The sequence below is a fragment of the Cyrtonyx montezumae genome, unplaced genomic scaffold, assembly GCF_038088225.1.
Source record: "Cyrtonyx montezumae isolate F1298 unplaced genomic scaffold, pur_monq_1.0 scaffold_0, whole genome shotgun sequence".
In the NCBI taxonomy this organism is placed as follows: Eukaryota; Metazoa; Chordata; class Aves; order Galliformes; family Odontophoridae; genus Cyrtonyx; species Cyrtonyx montezumae.
The window spans coordinates 23383724-23401773 of record NW_027071824.1 but is presented as its reverse complement, the minus strand read 5'-3'; the positions used below and the strand labels follow the sequence as shown (position 1 = coordinate 23401773).

The following is an 18050-nucleotide window of genomic DNA, read 5'->3' as shown; positions in this document are numbered from 1 at the left end:
TTCATGGTTTTATATAATACTTTTATGATACTGTTTTAAGTGCAACATTAGTACAACTTTTCATTAATTACCAGATAAGCTCACAGCTGGGCCAAAGTCAGGATAGCATGATACACATCTTATTTTCCTCTTGTTTTGTAATGCTCACAGCTGTCATTTGTTTAAACCACACAATATTTTTGAACAGACTGTTTTTAACACTATGTAAATATCAGAAATCATAAATGAAAAAACATCCAAATTTACATTTGCGTTATAAAAACTTTTTACACACTCTTGCTTTCTGGAATATTCAGCTTGGTGCATGAAACATTTCAAAAACAGAGGGATCCTTTGTCTCACTTTAGAAGCTTATAATGGTGAGTTTAGTGTATATTCAGATAATTGGTATGAAATGCTATCAATGTAGAAAATGCACAGCAGCACTACATGGGCTGGGAGCGTGGAATAAAATATTAATGGTGTCTGCGGTGCTGGGTAATGTGTAACAAGTAAGCTATCATGCAGCTCCATTGGACTTCAGAGCAACTGCAGCTGGAAGATTACATGGGGGGATTAGTTCCTCCTCTTGAAATGTGTTCAGTGTGCTGATTCTCCAGGAGATATCGTACCAATACCTTCTGTGGTGCTTGAAGATTTTCTTAATGTAGGTTTGTTTCTAATTTTCTTTCTCTGCAGAGTTCTACACCTTGGGGTGCTGTTAGTGATAATGATGCTGTACAGGCATCATTGACTTACATATTGTTCAAGTGAATGCATATACTCCTCCCCAAAGGGGCTGTATTTGAATGGCAGCTGTGTGTGAACTATTGGAAAGAGGAAGAGGTAAAGTCTGCAAGCCTTAACAGGACTGGACTGGCAGACAGATTCATAGAATCGTTAGTGTTGGAAAGGACCTTTAAAGGTCATTAAATCCAATCCCCCTGCAATGAACAGGGACACCTACAGCTAGATATAGGTTGCCCAGAACCCTGTCCAAGTCTGACCTTGAATGTCTTCAAGAGTAAGATGTCCACCACCTCTCTGGGCAACCTGTTCATGGGCTTTGCCACCCTTACTGTATGAAACTTACTCCTCTTATCCAGTCTGAATCTCCAATCTTTTAATCTGAAGCCATTTTCTCTTCTATTCTGACAAACTAAAGGATCAGTCCTCTTCTTTCTTATAATTCCCCTTATATTCCTAAATAGAAAATGGAAAGAAGCTGAGTTTTGGAAGAAACAGGGATCATGTCCATACTGCTCATGTGATGTGTCAGATTTGGTGATAAACCTGTGTGGCTTCCTGGGCAGTTACCACTGAACAGTTCTGGATAGGCACTGCAGGCATGAGAATACGTGTATGTGTGTACATCTGCAGCTCTGAATGATAATAAGAAATTTGAATCCATGGTGGCTACGTCATTAGATGAATGTGTAATGTATCAGCAAAAGTGTCAGGTCCACTGGGAGCAAATGTTAATTCACATATAACTGTTTATGAGGAAATGAGATGATGTCCAGCCATTCTTTGATTGCTGCGTAGTGTTATGCTGAAAAGGTTTGTTTTAACATTTTGGTAGGTGGTAGTAGTAATGATGATCCATCAGTCTTGTTTCAGTAGCAGTGCTAAAACCAAAAACCTCCCACAGGTGTGCGTGTCAGTGCCCTTTCTGAGCTCTACGTACTTATTTGTCAATGAGTTTTCAAACTGAAATTTAAAGCTCTGCTTTTAGAGAACTGTCAGTATAAGTGAGAAGGAGGAGGCATTCTTCCCTCATTTCTTGATTTGATCTTCGTTCATAGTGGGTTTGTAATTTTTTTTAATTTACTTTGAACCAGTTTCTGAGCTTTGATGATTGTCCTCTCTTTCCCAAGCTGTTTCCTCTTCTCCATGATTTGCTGGTTGGACAACACATGGGCCTTTGGTCCTTCAAATAGTTGTCATTCTCTCCGTGGGGAAAAAAATATATATATGTATATAGATAGATAGATACATACATAGATAGATAACATTTTTCCTTTTCTATGTGATGGTAGTGAGAGTTCTCTCCTTACTATTTTTTATGGAAATAGTGTATGAAATAGACAGTACAGAGAAACTTAAGAGCAAAAGATATGGTTTCAGGCTTTGAACAGTATGCCTGACTTCAATTGAGTTGAGTGTTCTCATCTCCTTCCAATCTAATTAATTTAGGTTTTGAAGCCCTTTACAATTGCATGTGATTCTTGTATTTAATATTTGCTTGTGCAATACTTGTGGTGGTATGCTGCAGTTAACGGCAGTACTTGAAGCTACCAGTCCTGAAGCAGCCTTTGGTAGCTGTTGGTCTGTAGATAAACATTACAAAACACTTAGTTTTCTTGAAAGAGGATCATGCCTAGAAATACCGTGATGTGCAACAAATGTTGTGTGGTAAGTGCACATACAGAGAAGGAAGAGAAATGCTTTTTTTTTCTCACATAATTTATCACAGCATCTCTTGTTTAATGTTGTAAATTCACGCAACTTGGCATATGCGTTGGTTATTTAAGAAAAAATTTTTTAGTTAACTTGGTATTTGTATTTCTATTAAAATTCTGTTTCCATTTGTTAGCTTGAAAGCAATTTACTGTAAATAGCTGTGCTTCAGGACTACTTGAGCATTTGTCCAAACTGTAATCGTGTCAGCAACTGATGCATACTTTTGTAGGGAAGAATTTCAGGTGAGGTTTGTTTTTCCCTCTCCTTGGCAACATGTAGCTCTTTTTTAGTTTCATTACTTAGTGAAATACAAAACCCATATTCTAAAGGAACTTGATAATTTGTGGATCTACAGAGGAACATATTAAGCAGCCAGCATTTCTTCCCACCTAGAAGACCAACCACAGTTCCTTTTCAATTGTGATTCCATAGAGTGCAAAATTCTGAGTCCTTTCTCTGTTTAGCTTGAATGTGGAGTCAGCTGCTTTTGAACCAAGTATTTAGTAGATTGTGTGTTCTGAGTCCAAGTCATTTATTCTAAATTCATGTCAATTGAAAGACATTATTCTTTTTCATTTTTTTTTCCCAGGAATGATGTTAGGTACACTTTAAAAACTTTACAGCTCAATTTTCCTAGTGAAAATGATATAAAAAACTGACTTAATCACATTTTGGTTATGCATTTAAACAATAAATTGCCTTCTTCCCCCTCCACCTCTATGTTAGCAAATGCACTTCTTTAGGTAGCTGAATTAAAACCAAAATAATTTTATAGCATTCTGTAGTCTCATTCATGTTTTGTAAGCTCAAGTTAAAACGCTCTAAATGTTCACTTTGGGAGGGCTATGTCGTGAATCAGGCTTACAGAGCTTGATGTCAACTCCTTTTTGATTTGCACTTAGGTTCAGGTTGTTTTGCAACTAAGCAAGTCCTGTGGCTTCCCAGCTAAGCAATTATACATGTACATTCCTTACAACGTAATTGCATTCTGGAAGGTTCTAACACCTTTCTTTGAATCTTTCAGTACATATTGCAGTGAATGCCTCAACTAACCCAGTTTATTTGAATATTATAGCCCTACAATAGCTATATAAAGTCTTGATATTTCACAGCCTTTTATTACTGTTTCAACACTGAGAAACATAGGAAATATAGGAAACATACTTCCTGCTGTAAGGGTCCTTAGGGGTGAAGTCCACCTACCTAATCCATTCTCAACTCATAACTCTGGCATGGATTAGAGAAGAAAGTGCATGTGATAGATTACTGACATATCTTTTGAAATCCCAGTGATTTTTACTACTTTTTTTTCCCCCTGGTGAAATCCTAATCACTTCATGGGTGATTTAAGGTTTTTTTGACTTAATGTGAAACTGTAGACCAAATAATACCTTAACATGGGAAACCCTGTAGCATATTTAATATCTCACTCAGGGGATTAATGGAATAAACTGACTTGGTTCTCTTCATGGTAAAGAGCTAGTAATTTCTCCAGTCTTACAGCGAAGCACAAGAATTCTGATCTTATGCACTAAAATGTTTAGGAAATAGACTTTGACTTTTTTTTTCTTCCTCCTTCCTCCTCTTAGATTCTCTCATTCAGAAAGTCTTTCAGCATGAGCTACTTTGCAAATCTCCTGAGGATTTTGAGATTACAAATATAAATGTTGTTCTGAGTACAGTGGGAAGCATTTACTGAATACTTTCTTACATAATTATTCAGGGTGTTCAACCCAATATTGTATAGATTTAACTGCTTCTCATGAAAGGAACTTTCAACCTTTTTACTACTTAGTTCTAAGCAGACTTTTTTTCCTTTCCATCAGTTCAATTTTGGCTTATTATTTCAGTTCAGATGATGAACAAGATTGGACTAATTATAGAATCATAGAAGAGTTTGGATTGGAAAGGATGTGAAAGATCATCCAGTTCCAAACAGCTGCCATGGCATTATTGCCACCCACTGGATCAGACTGCTTAGGACTCCACTGTACCTGGTCTTGAGTACCTCCCACTTTAGAGAGAAAGAAACACTTCCCACTAGAAGGAAGCTGGGAAGGTGGTGATTTAAGTGAATAATAGAGAGGTATGATGTTCACTCATCTTTAAGTGAACACTTAAGTAAATTCTGTCTAAAAGTTTAATTTGTTTTGCAGCTTGATATTAGCAACTTCTGTTGGCTTTATGCATATTTAATCAAGTTCTTAGTATATAAAGTGCTGCATATTGAATTATTTTTTTCCCAATATGAATCTGATGCACTGATCTCATGGCTTCCAAATACAATAATGAGAGAAATTTCAGAAAAAATATTCCAATGTAAAAGAAACTTCCTTATTTAAGGTTCTTTTTAATTCAAATTTCTTTGCATTTATGTGAATTTTTTTTATCTGCTGCATTCTTTCCATGTCTGCCAGATGATAGTTTGATAGTGTCCTTCCTTTTTTTTCCTCTCTATTATTGCTGACAGAAGACCTTAACATCAGAGCAGGGTTGAATGATCAGAGTTCGGGCTGGTTACTGACACTTGTGTCCAACTTTCCTTTGTTAGTAACATTCTGGAATGTCTTTGTTTTGCTCTAGATGTCGAAACATGCTTGTCTTTCACTTTTTTCTTTCCAAAATCCAATTCTAGATCAAAATATAATTACATTAGGAAAGGGCGAGGAAAGGAAAAAAGAAAATAACTGTAGAACAAATACATCCTTTAACTTTTAGTGAAATGTCTCAGTTATATTGTATTAAAACAGTGTAATTAAATGCTATGAGTTTTTCAAATTTGTGCATTCATTAAATCCATGCCAGCCCTTATTAACAGAATATGAACATTTGGTTGCACGCATTATGTGCCTGTTCTATCTCAACTGTATCTGTATTACAAAAAAGAAATGATTTTGCAACCTCTATGCCAATACTTGACAGCTTCATTTTTCAGGAAAGTGTTGTCTGCAGATACCCATCATTTACAGCAGAGTTCCAGGTAAATTACATCTTGAGTTTATTAACTCCCTTCTAATCATCCAGTCAGGGCTGATTAATCTTTTTTCCTGGTGCCTTGTATTAATAAAACCATTTTTCCATGCTACTGACCAGCAAACTGCTGTCTAGTGTTAATATGTGGTGTAATATTTGCTGAAGGATCAGAATACAACCCTTTTCCACAGATCTGAATGGCACTGTGTGAAGGAATCGTAACATACAAGTGTCTCGCATCTGTAATTCTTTTACCATGTTTAAGAAACAGGGAACATTTGTTTCCTCGCGGAATTGAGTATGCTTCCTGTGTGACAGAAAAGGACTGGATGCATTTTGGGAAGGGAGAGTAACTGTGTGTGGGGTAAGACATCAATGTCAAAATACCGAATAGTATAGTTAGACAACAATAGATGGTGTATTTTAGAAAGATTATCCAGATGTTGAAGAGATAATCAGTAATAAGAACGCTCACCTGTCTTCAAAGATTGAGGCTTGCGAAGGAAACTCCACAAGGGAGAAATCTCCAACAAGAGATCCTTCCCCAGTGGTGGTCAGCCCTTAAATGGGGTCTAGGAGAGGTGGAGTCAGACTCCACCCCTTCCAGTCACACAGCTGAATTGCCTTCACCTGTGCTCCTGAAGCTGACTTGGCGCTCACCTCAGGTGATCAATCAGTGGCTCAGGTTGTGATTCAGCAGTTCCCATGCACTGTGTCTGGTGGATTTTTGAACAAGACAGGCCATTTCCTATTGTGGAGCTCTGACTTTGTTCATTACTTCATATAATTAAACACAAGATAACATGCATTGCTGGCAGCTTTTATTTTTTCAACATGGTGTGGGTAGTGAATCCATCTCTCATTAAGATGGAAAAAGGTAAGCCTCCCTTTTCCTTTATAGGTGTTGATAAGCCAATTTCTCAAGTTCTTCCCTGAAAAATGCAGAAAATCAGGAGTTAAATGCACTCCTGACAATTAAACCTTTGTGGTTCACAGATAACTTAGTTAATAAAGTTTCTGAGAGCTGAAAACAGTTTGAGATGGGCTCAAAATATTTTAAGATCTGCTAGCTTGACTAGAGGATTGAGTGCAGCTTCAGTAAGTTTGCAGATGACAACAAGTTGGCAGGAAGTGTCAGTCTGCCTGGGGCCATACAGAGGGATCTGGACTATCTGGATATCTGGCCTGAGGCTGATGGGGTGAAGTTCAACAAGACCAAGTGCCAGGTCCTGCATTTTGGCTACAGCAAACCCAGGCAATGCTATAGGTTTGGGGTGAGTTGCTGGAAGATTATGTGGAAGAAATAGACCTGGGAGTGTTAGTCAGTGCTCAACTGATCATGAGCCAGCTGTGTGCCCAGGTAGCCAAGAAGGCCAATGGAATCCTGACTTGAACCAGAAATAATGCAGACAGCAGGAGCAGGGAAGTGATCGTTCCTCTGTACTCAGTCCTGGTGAGGCTGCACTTCAAGTACTGTGTTCAGTTTTGGTCCCCTCATAACAAGAAAGACCAAGACCCTGGAGTGTGTGTACAGAAGGGCAGTGAAACTGGTGAGGGCTCTGGAGTACAAGTTTTATGAAGAGTGGCTGAAAGATCTGGGATTATTTAGTCTGGAGATACTTTATTCCTCTCTACAACTCCCTGAAAGGAGACTGTGGTAAGGTGGGGTTTGGCTTCTTCTCTCATGTAGACTAGAGGGAATGGACTCAAGTTGTGCTAAGGGAGATTCAGGTTGGACATCAGGAAAAATTTCTTCTCTGAAAGAGAGGTCAGGTGCTGGAATGGGCTGCCCAGGAAGATGTGATGGAATCAGCGTCCCTGGGTATTCAAGAAACATTCAGATGTTGTACTGAGGGATATGGCTTAGTGGGGAAATATTGGTGGTAGGCGGATGCTTGGGCTGGATGATCTTGAAGATCTTTTCCAATGCTGGTGATTCAGTGATTCCCCATTTAGGAGGAGTCAGAAAGAAATGGGAAGTTTTGACTCTGGTTTCCTAGCACTGTCCAATGCTTTCTCTTTTGTCAAAGTACAGATGCAGAAAGACTGTAATTATCTTTTTAACGAAACTTACAAGCAAAGCATACGAATAATAGCTTCCTATTTTTGCAGTTAGGTTATTTTTATTGGGTTAAGTGTTGTTTACAGGTGATAGATATAATTCCCTAAAATAACAAAATATTCCATTAGCAATTTTCTTCAGGAATTCCTAGGACAAGTTTTCTCCAGTCAGTGGTGAGTCATGAAGAGAGTTGGAGCTGTTATGTTCAGCAGCCAATACTAGCATAGCCATATTGCAAGGTTTGTCCTTCTATACTTAGAATTTTGTGTAACGTAAATTCCTAGTGCAAGGGAAGAGAAAGAGAAGAATTAAGAGAAAGAAGTGAAGCTCAAATCATTTTATGCATGTGAGCCTTTGTATCATGCAGTTGGATGAATCTGGTAGAAGTAGAAAACTTTATGAAAAGGTAATGTAATTTAGAAGCTCATTCTAGTTAAAGTCTTAATTTTTCTCATATTTAGAGATGCTGCAGTGCTAACAGGAGTACAAGTTTTGCAGATAAAGCAAATACTGTCATTTTTTCCTCAGAGTAGCTTATTTAGTATCAGATATGACTGTTAGAAAGCCATTTCAAAAGAGGCACAAAAAGAATAAGACTTGGCTTTGATCTGCTGCACTTTGATCAACTGTAAGTACTGTAAGAAATCTAGGAGTGCAGGCACAGTATTTTTGTATTATGTAAATCCTCAGGGAAAGGCAAGGTCAGGAATAAATTCATTATCTATTTCATCTCAAAAAAATGTGACAAATATTTCCAGCCTGATATGTATGCTCCCCTTTCTAGTCTGCTGTATTTGGAATGAGAATGTATTTAGAATGAGAATGCCAGAAAGACACAAACTTATATAATCCTAGAGAAATTTGCTGTTCTGGAGATGGATGGCAGCCCTTTTCTTAGTCCTAACATAATCGTTGGATCTCTAATGTGCTCAAGTTTATCTTTCCAAGTCAGTAGAAACTGATTCTGTGAGAAATTCAATTCCCTCTTCTCAGTAAACTTTTCTGAGGAAAGCTCCCTATGGAGGTGGATCTAAACCTATCAGATACAAATCACATTACTTTAGAAGTATTTTGTATACAAAAGCCTGCAATGGAAGACAGTCCCGGTACGCACATCAACAGTTACATTGTTGAATATTAATTACAGGAATTCAAGTTGAGTAGTGAAGATAGTCAAGTATTGTAGCAAAAATGAAGATCATTTCTATTTGTAATCTATCTCATTGAAGTCTACTTATTTCATCATGCTTATTCTGATTAGAGAATTTTAGGCAGAGGTTTTGCTAAGTTGCAAAAAAAAAAACCAACCCAAAAGAAACAAAAATTAAACAAAAACAGGAATCCCCGACAACAACAAAATAACAACAAAGCCCCCAAATACATTACTTTTCCTATAAAATATTCCTATTTCTTAAAAAAAAAAAAAAAAAGAAGTAAGAATAAGATACAACATGCAGTACCTAGAATGCATCCGTTTTCTGAGATAATTTCAGGTTACAATCCCATTTTTGGGTCCTGATAATGTACGTATTATGGTTTCTATAAATAGTAGGCAATGTTGTTAGCCCTGTTCAGCTGAGATTGTCCTGTGCAGTGTGGGACAAAGTTCCTTATTGTTTTTGCATGCTGCTCAGCCAGATGATAGAAGACAATGTGCAAGTCAGAATTGAATTGTAGGCTATTGTGTGAAGTTTAATGTCGCTCACTTTCTAGCTTCGTGCACTGCCAGTGAAGGGTGCTGTATTAGTCCACATTCAGCACAGTTCTGTGTACGCTTGCTTCATGTCAAAATGTAAGAAATGAGTCTTTGAATGATGCCTCATAGTGGTGGAATCGTACCTCTATTTCTCTTCGTTTTGTTCATAGCTTCTCAGGCAGTAGAAAAGAGAGGTAAAAGAACTATATTCCTGCTGTTTTAACTGGCTTTTATGTCTGGTTAATGTAACATTGGAGACTTGCATCTCACAATATAAACTGTTGGAAAACTAGTCTTCCAGATTGAATTAAATGAATTTAAGATGAACTCTTGGCTGGAAGACTGGAGCTGTTCCATGCCTATGAAGAGAAGTCAACAAATGCAGATCATTTAAGTACTTATGAGTATATGTAACTAAAAGAATTCTGAACTTTGATCTTTTGTTTTTCCTGAATTTGTACGTGTACTGGGAAAAAGAAATACGTGGATTCTAGTCTGTGATTAGAATAATTTGAGTTGGATGACACCCATTATAGTTCAACTCCCCTGCAATGAACAGGGACACCTACAGCTAGCACAGGTTACCCAGGGCACTGTCCTTGATTGGGTCCAAGAATGGGACATCCACCACCTTTTTGGGCAACCTATTCCAGTAACTCACTACCCTTACTGTATGCAATGTTTTCTGTATATCCAATCTATATCTCCCATATTCTGGTTTGAAACCTTTTCCCCTGGTCCTATCACAACAGACCGTGCTAAAGAGTCTGTACCTTTCTTTCTTATCACCTCACTTTAGATACTGAAAGGCTGCTGTCACATCTCACTGGAGCATTCTCTCCTCCAGGTTGAACAGCCCCCGCTCTCTCAGCTGAAGGCAGTCAAATGATGGTGTTATCAATGTGAAGCTGAATCTGTATTTAGGGGTGCTGTGAGACATCTATTTGCTTGCTAACTGAATTATAGGTTAAGTCTAACACAAGTACTAGGATGACATGCTTATTGTACCTTTTTGTTTCTGTTCATGTAAGCTTTACACCTATTTTATTTGCATTAGATCTTGGGTATGAGCACTTGTTACCTTTCATTTAATATACTTCAGCAGGAATTTCAGGGCAAGTAAATATATTACTAGGTGATGTTTATGACTTTTTCCTGTTAAAAGAGAATTCCAAATACCTTGATGTTGGCATGTCTTCCAGTATAAGTTCCACAGAGCAAAAGCAAACAAAATTTTAGTTCCATATATCACAAAGGAAAGATTTAAACTTTGGACAAAGTGACCTGTAGGGAATACATGTCTTCTTCTGACTTCAGCAGATGGAAAAGCACTCTTGTAGTAGATGGGTGGAGAAAAGCAACCACACTTGGTTTTGGAGGGCTCTGCAGGGGCACACAACAGAAGAATGGAATGTGGTGGGAACTGAAAATGTAAGATTTCATTGTGGTGTGCATTTTATTAAGTGAAAGACCAGACTTCCAGAAGCAGATTCCTTTGGATTCATTCGTATTACTTGTATTGTCATAATTACTGTAAGATTTGACAACTATACAAAATTGGTTCATGTGATTGTTCTCAAGAACTACTGAACGAAAATACCTTTGGCATACATTTAAGCCTGTTGGTACTTCCCTTTGAAGATGGATATACAAATATGAATACAGCATGCACCGTTGCAGTTTATAAATACTTGACAAATGCTGCACTTGAGTTTTGAACCTAACTAGTGTCCATTATAATAAGTTAATCCAGCTGTTATAAGGCAATTAGTTATACAACTAATAATGCTAATTTGCTTTGAAAGGATTATTTCTGAAACTAATTGTGGCTAAACTGTTCATTTAAATATTGGAATAGTATGCATTGTTACACAGTCAAATTGCTTGTGATGCTGTGTTCATAATGCATACGTAATTTGATCAAATGCATGAAAAGCAAACTAATAAATGGATAATGTAAAATAAATTGGATATTTCTTACTTTTAAGCTACAATAACTGCATTGTATGTATTAGGCTTTAGGCTGTTGTCTGCTTTTCTAATCAAGATCTTTGATTATTTTTTTCCTTATTTCACTGTATATGTTTTCAAACACCAGGTATTTTTTAGAATTGATTTCTGCAGCTGAAGTTAATAAATGTTCCATGAGTTTTGTTATCATAAATCTGAATGTAGTCTACATCTCGCGAGAGAGTTAGGTATGGTCAAATTAAAAATGTTTACGTTTGTTTTAATTAGCTGACAGGTCACATGAAGTTTTCAAATCTTTGTATATGTGCAGAATGTATCAATGTGTAAATGCTTTAAAATATAAAATGGAAAACTATTTAAAAATTAAATATTTTAATTATGAAATATACTTCTATTAAAATAATTTTATTCATTGAGAACTTTTATTATTTTATTCTATGTATTATTGCTTTCTATTACGTTAATTTCAGAAGCATCTGGGATCCAGATAATTTGTTACTGGTTTTGAGAATTACTCAGAATTTGTACTATGTTATCTTAAATCGTTCGTAATATTGTATGTAACTTATGCTCACAGAAAAGTCGGTATGTACTTGCAGTAAAACCACTGAAGGCTTGATATGCTGCAGTGTTTTCTGTATGAAATCTAGAGAAAAATCTACTTCAGATCTAAATTTTTAGTATTCAGTGACATACTAACATTTTATTAGCTGAAATTTGTTCTAGTTCTATTTAGCTTTCCTGAGATTATATGGTGATCTGAATACTTTTTAGAGTATTTAAAATCAGTTTATTTAATTGGCATGAAAACATATTTTTTTTTGTCACAAAATCTTAAGCTTTCAGAATGGTTCTGTTATTCTCTGTAAGAAAATGAATGACATTTTGGTTTCAGTTTTCTGTTCTATTTTCTCATGCTGTAGTCTGTTGGTTCCAGGCTTGACATTTGTCCCCTAATTGTAGGTTTCATACTTGTAGCGTTCGTTAAAATCACAAACCTTGAATAGCCACCAGTAAATCTTTTTGAGTAAAAAATAATTGATTAGGACAGAGCTTTTCTCAAGAGAAGATGGTAAAGTGCTTTTTGTGAAACTGTTTTGTAATTCTGACCAGTTGCTAGAGAATACAACATGGAGCTAATTTACCATCAATCTTCATTACTACCATGATCTGAAATTTAAATGGATATTTTTATCTACCAGAATTTTAAGTGTTTCCCATAAAATAAAGAGGAAAAAGATTGAGGTGCTGACTTTTGGAAGCCTAGATGCCAGAAGAATAGCATCTACTCGTACATTTTCTTTAGTGCTAGATACGTTTCTGTGGAAGTGAAACATTAAGTTCAAAATAGACTTTGGTATGGTATATGTAAAGAAAGAGATTTACTGATTTCTCGCTTTTTCTTCCTACAGCTAGTTGATGTGGAAAAATGGGTATGTGATTCTGTCTTTTATTCACTTGATCCCAAATGTTTCATGTTGTCACTGAGTCTAAGCTGTCTGTTTTTATACTGTGTATTCATGAACCTTCAACTTGCTTGGCTCAAAAAGAGAGACAAATTCAAGGTCATATAAAATCTGATAATTCCTGAATTTTCATACCAAATTTCATGCTGACTTAATGACCTCTCCCTTTAAATTTGATCTTAGAATTGTGCAATGTGCTCTTGTGATCATTGTCTCTCAGTTTTGAGCTTTGCTGTGTAGCGTTATTACTCCATTCTGTTACCCACCTTGTCTTTTTCTGTACAGACATCATAATTCTAAAATGCATGACAATAATTAATACTAATAAATAACAGGTGATACTCTAACTGCATCTCTTATACGTACTAAGTATTTCAGACAGAGAACAGCTGCTACAGAATAAAAAATTGTTTGTAGATCACAACAAAGGAAGTCAAAGCACAGTTCTCAGCTGGATGTTTTGCTAAGACCTTTCCTAATGTTTCTGTGTGTGCCATGCATATTTGTGTGGACATCTGACATAAATCCCCAATATGGGACATGTTTGCACATGTTTCTTTCAAGTGTAATCATAGTGTATATATGTATGAGTTAGTGGTCATAAAGGTGTGCATAAAATTGTTTGTTTACATTAAGAAAAAGAAGGTGTAAGCCTCTCTGAAAGCTTGGACCACAAAAGGCCTCTGTAATTTCTTTGTATTTAATTTGCACTGCACGTGATCAGAAACCACTCAGGCATCCTTTGGATTATGGCCAATTGCATTTCTAGAGCTCTGGTCTCACTTATTTCAGCTAGAGTTTATAGAATTTTAATCTGCAGCAATTACATGTTTATAGCAAGTAGTGAATTAAGTAAAAGCTTGCTTGACATGCCTGTAGGTAAGTACACGTTTTAAATGGTGGCTTAAGACTTTCACCTCGCTTTCTACTCATGTACCTCCAGTTATCTGTGTCACTAAATATATATATACACTTATAGCATTAATGAGTAAATGTAGTTAAGTTAATTTCAGTTCATAATATCAATATGCTGGCATTATTCATGTTTTATGGATCAGATATTTTTCAAAACCAGTACGGAGTCACTTGGAATGTTTTTTAAGCTGTAATGGTGGTTACTTTACCTTTCCATTTTGTCCAATATTTTAATTACAACTGAGAGGTCTTCTTTCTATACCTTTGGGTTCTGAAGGTTTATTCCTATGAACAATTTTACTGTAAAGAGAGAAACAGCGTTATAGGGAAATTGAATAGTATACAGGTGCCTGTATATACAGACCTCATACTCTGACATAGCTTGTTTTTTGAAGAGTGTATTCTTGGAATAAATACAAATGAGATCTGCCTTCTTTTCTTTTCTTTTTTTTTTTCTTTTTTTTTTTTTTAATTTCAGAATTTTGTAACATCAGATTCTTATCCTTAAGAAAGGCTGCTTTGCAGAAGTGTGTTCTTAAACTGTGCTAAAACGAAATACTTCCCATGACAGCAGAGCTAAATGTTTCTTTGCAACTTGCAGAACTGAAGACTTTTCTTAGTTGACCAGTTTAGTAATCCAGACAGCCTCCTATCTGATGGAGCTGAAGTGAGTTCTGGCTTTACTTAAAATATGAAATTATTTCAGGTTTGCTCTATAAGGCAGCTTTTAGCACTCTCTGTAATTCCAGAAGATTCCCTGGTAGATTACAGGTGTACCTGCTGAATTAATCCAGAAAGTATTAAAGGGGCATACAAAACTGAAAGATACATTTTAAAATAAGTTATTAAACAGCAGCAGAATGCTGTCTGTTGCAGAGATGATTTAATAGCTGATTGATTTCTGGTTACTCAGCTTAAATACCTCATGTGCAAGTGCATGCTGCTGGCTCACGTCAAGCCCTTCATCTACCTCCAAGTCCTTATCTGTAGGGCTGTTCTTAATCAATTATTTTCCCAGTATGCACATGTATTTGGGATTGCCTTGATCCACGTGCAACATCCTGCACTTGACTATGTTGAATCTCATTAGGTTCTTGTGGGGCCACTCCTAAAGCCTGTCAATGTCCCTTTGGGTGACATCCCTTCCTTCTATTGTGTCAACTGCACAGTTCAGCGTAGTGTCATCTTCAAATTTGCAGAGGGGTAAACTCAATCCCATGTCTTCATAAAGCTTCTTGATAAAGATGCTGAAGAATACCAGTCCTAAGGCAGGCCCCTGAGGAGCAACAGTTGTAATTGAACTCCACCTGGATGTAGAGCCATTGGCTTCTGATACTTACGGTACTGTAGGTTTCACTATTTTAGATCTAGAATTTAGGCTTATGGCATCCATCATTCTTTCCATCATCCTGACTCATTCACAAATAAAAAAAACCCACTTAAATAGCTTATTTATTTGAGGACGCTAGGGATGTGTTGTTAATAGAAATACTTACAGATTTTGGGGGTTTTATACAGTTTGGATCCTTAGAAAACTTTTAGTTTGCACTTATAAATTTCACCTCCGTTCTTGGACTTTCTGGCTTTATGCAAAGAGCATAATAGCAATATTATAATAGCGATATAATACTAAGCTGCTAAGATTAGTATTCAATGCCTTTTAGTTTAAAGATTCTCTTTTGTTCTATTGTTGTAGAAATTTGCTTACATACAGTTGTTAAACTTTCACACAAACCTATTCAAAAATATGGAAAACGTGAACTGAAAGTGTAGACATTCATCTTCCATCGCTGTATTATTGATACCTGGAATGCAGCTTGAAATTCACAGATCTGTACAACGAACTGCAGGAGATGTACCACAGGACTCCTTATGTGCAGTTAGAAATCCTGCTGTTCTATTACAAGAAACTTTGGTCAGATTTTCACACAGTTTGACTGTGGAAAGAGGAAAGTTTAAAAAAAATGTTTATATCACCACCTCTAGAAGTTATGAATTAGACCTGGCCAGCAATTAGCATCTACTAAGCTGCAGAGTATAGTGAGTTTGGAAACGATGTAATTGAAAATATAGCAATAGGTGTTGTTTTTTGAACAGTGTTTCCACAGTCACTACATTTGCTATGATTGCTCATTTTAACGTCATGCAGGTCTACCTTCTCCCATTGCCATTTTTCCCCCTAAATCTGTATGACAGTAATTAAATGATTTACTATATTGGCTTTGCTCTACACTTTGTCATATTTAAAGTTTGGACACAGTTTCTTTAAGGAAGATAAAATATTTCAGAAAAAGTGGCATGTTTTCCATCTTCAAAAGAATGATAAATCTCTATTTAGGTAAAAGAACTAAGTGTGATTAAAAAAATTCTCAAAAAATACATCCAATTTCTTAGCTAATTAAATTAATGATTGAAGATCACACTGCTTAATAATCATGGATGTACTAGGAATTAATTTAAGTGGTACTGAAGGTATGTACAGGCTATGGAGGAAAGCCTCCTGCTGAATGCTGAGAGTTAAATTCCTCCACAAGTATGGTGTTTCTGTAATGCTAAGCACTTACATGGTCATTTGTGTCCAAATATTAAATAGCATATGCAGCTGAAAAGTTACTGGAATGTGATTATACAGTTGTCAGTTGGATTCAGTTATCAGTTCTACCTCTCAGGATAACTTTTGAGAAGATTTTAATGTTAGAGAAACATGTTCATGTAAAACTCACGGCATGTTCTGATTTATTGAACAAGTCATTGTAGAGGTATAATGCTATCTTTAATGACTTCAGCCATCTCACTCTCATTGATTTCAGTATGATGGAGTTCAGCACAGAAACTTTTATCTGTAGTCCGAAAAGACATCAGAAGTCCAATTATTACCTTGCTCCTTGGCTTCTAGGTGCTCAGTTGAGAACCTCCTCCTTACGATTCTTGAATTCACTGTAGGCAGTGTAGAATCAGCAAGTTATTTAAGCTGATAACTGTAAATACAGAGAATAGGAAGCTTCTGCTGTGTATTTATTCTCACTGCTGTAGAATGTCAACTTAATAAATCAGATTAATCAGGTTAATCTTAGAAATGCCTTTCTTCCTTGACTATCTGGAAACTATGTAGTGCTGATAAATCACATCCTTATCAACTCTTAAGACAGGTTTCTTTTATTGCATGTCATACTGGATGTTGCATGCATCTGCGTGGTTTATAAGGGTTTTTATATTGTGGAATTTCAAACGTAAACGTGATCAAGGACTGTGGTCAGTAGTTCAACTCCATGAATTAAATAAGAGATTTGTGATTTGTGTATAACTGAAGTAATAGCTCTTCACAATTTGATTTAGGATTTCCCCCCCCCCCTTTTTTTTTTTCCATAAACTGAAGATAATTTACAAATTCCCACAAACTGAACAATAATGTTTTTAAAAGTAAGTGTTACGCTTTACTCTGGAATGGATTTGATATAAAAGCATGGGAGAGCTGTCTTGTAGAAGGATGTGACAGGATTACCTGGAACTGTCTGTGTTATACATTTGACAATAGCTGGGCAGCTACTGTGCAGTTCATGACTGGTAATTTCTGTTTTACGGTGAAGCTTCATAGAAGCATTTCACAGAATCACAGAACTGTAGGGGTTGGAAGGGACCTCTAGAAATTATCTAGTCCACATCCCCTGCCAAAGCAGCTCTCTGGACCAGGTTGCACATGTAGGTATCCAGGTGGGTCTTGAATGTCTCTAGAGAAGGAGACTCTACAACATCTCTGTGCAGCTGTGCCAGTGCTCCGTCACTGCACTGTGAAGAAGTTCCCATGCACGTTTGTGCAGAACTCCTCCCTATGCTTCACTTTGTGGCCATTTCCTCTCATCCTATCACCACACACTACAGAGAAGAGTCCAGCCTCATCTCTTTGCCTCTTGCTCCTTAGATATTTATAGACGTGGATCAGATCTCCTCTGAGTCTTCTGTTTTCAAGGCTGAACAGACCCAAGTCTCGCAGCCTTACCTCATAAGGGAGGTGTTCCATGCCCTTTATTATCTTTGTGGTACTCTGCTTACTTTTTCAAGGAGATCCCTGTCTTTTTTGTACTGGGGAGCTCAGAACTGTACACAATACTCCAGGTGAGGCCTCACCAGGGCAGGGTAGAGGGGGAGGATCATTTCCCTTGACCTGTTGGCCACACTCTTTTTAATGCACCCCAGGATGCCATTGGCCTTCTTGGCCACTAGGGTACACTACCAGTAATGGTATCAAAGAAGGCCACCAGGCTGATCAAGTAATACCTCCTCCTGGTGAACCCATGCTGTCTGCTCCTGATAACTTTCTTCTCTTCCAACCTGGATGCCTGGAGATGGCATCCAGACCCGTTCTGGACTGTTCCAACACCTTTCCAGGGGCAGAAGTGAGTCTGACTGGCCTGTTGTTACCCAGATTCTCCTTGCCCTTTTTGAAGACTGGAGTGACATTGGCTATCCTCCAGCCTTCAGATGTCTCTCCCATTCTCCAAGACCTCTCAAAGATGATAGAGAGCAG

General features: G+C 37.0%; 1 protein-coding gene across 9 annotated transcripts in view; it reads left to right on the top strand.

Moving 5' to 3' along the window:
- RYR2 (ryanodine receptor 2) overlaps window positions 1-18050 on the top strand; it is a 343878-nt gene that overhangs the window by 109586 nt on the left and 216242 nt on the right. For 7 of the 9 annotated variants that reach the window (XM_065729984.1, XM_065729953.1, XM_065729976.1 and 4 more), the window contains exon 4: window positions 12557-12577. The exons of the other annotated variants lie outside the window; for them this stretch is intronic. In XM_065729984.1, coding sequence (XP_065586056.1) covers window positions 12557-12577 — 21 coding nt within the window. The remainder of the gene's footprint in view (window positions 1-12556; window positions 12578-18050) is intronic. 9 annotated transcript variants of the gene reach the window in all.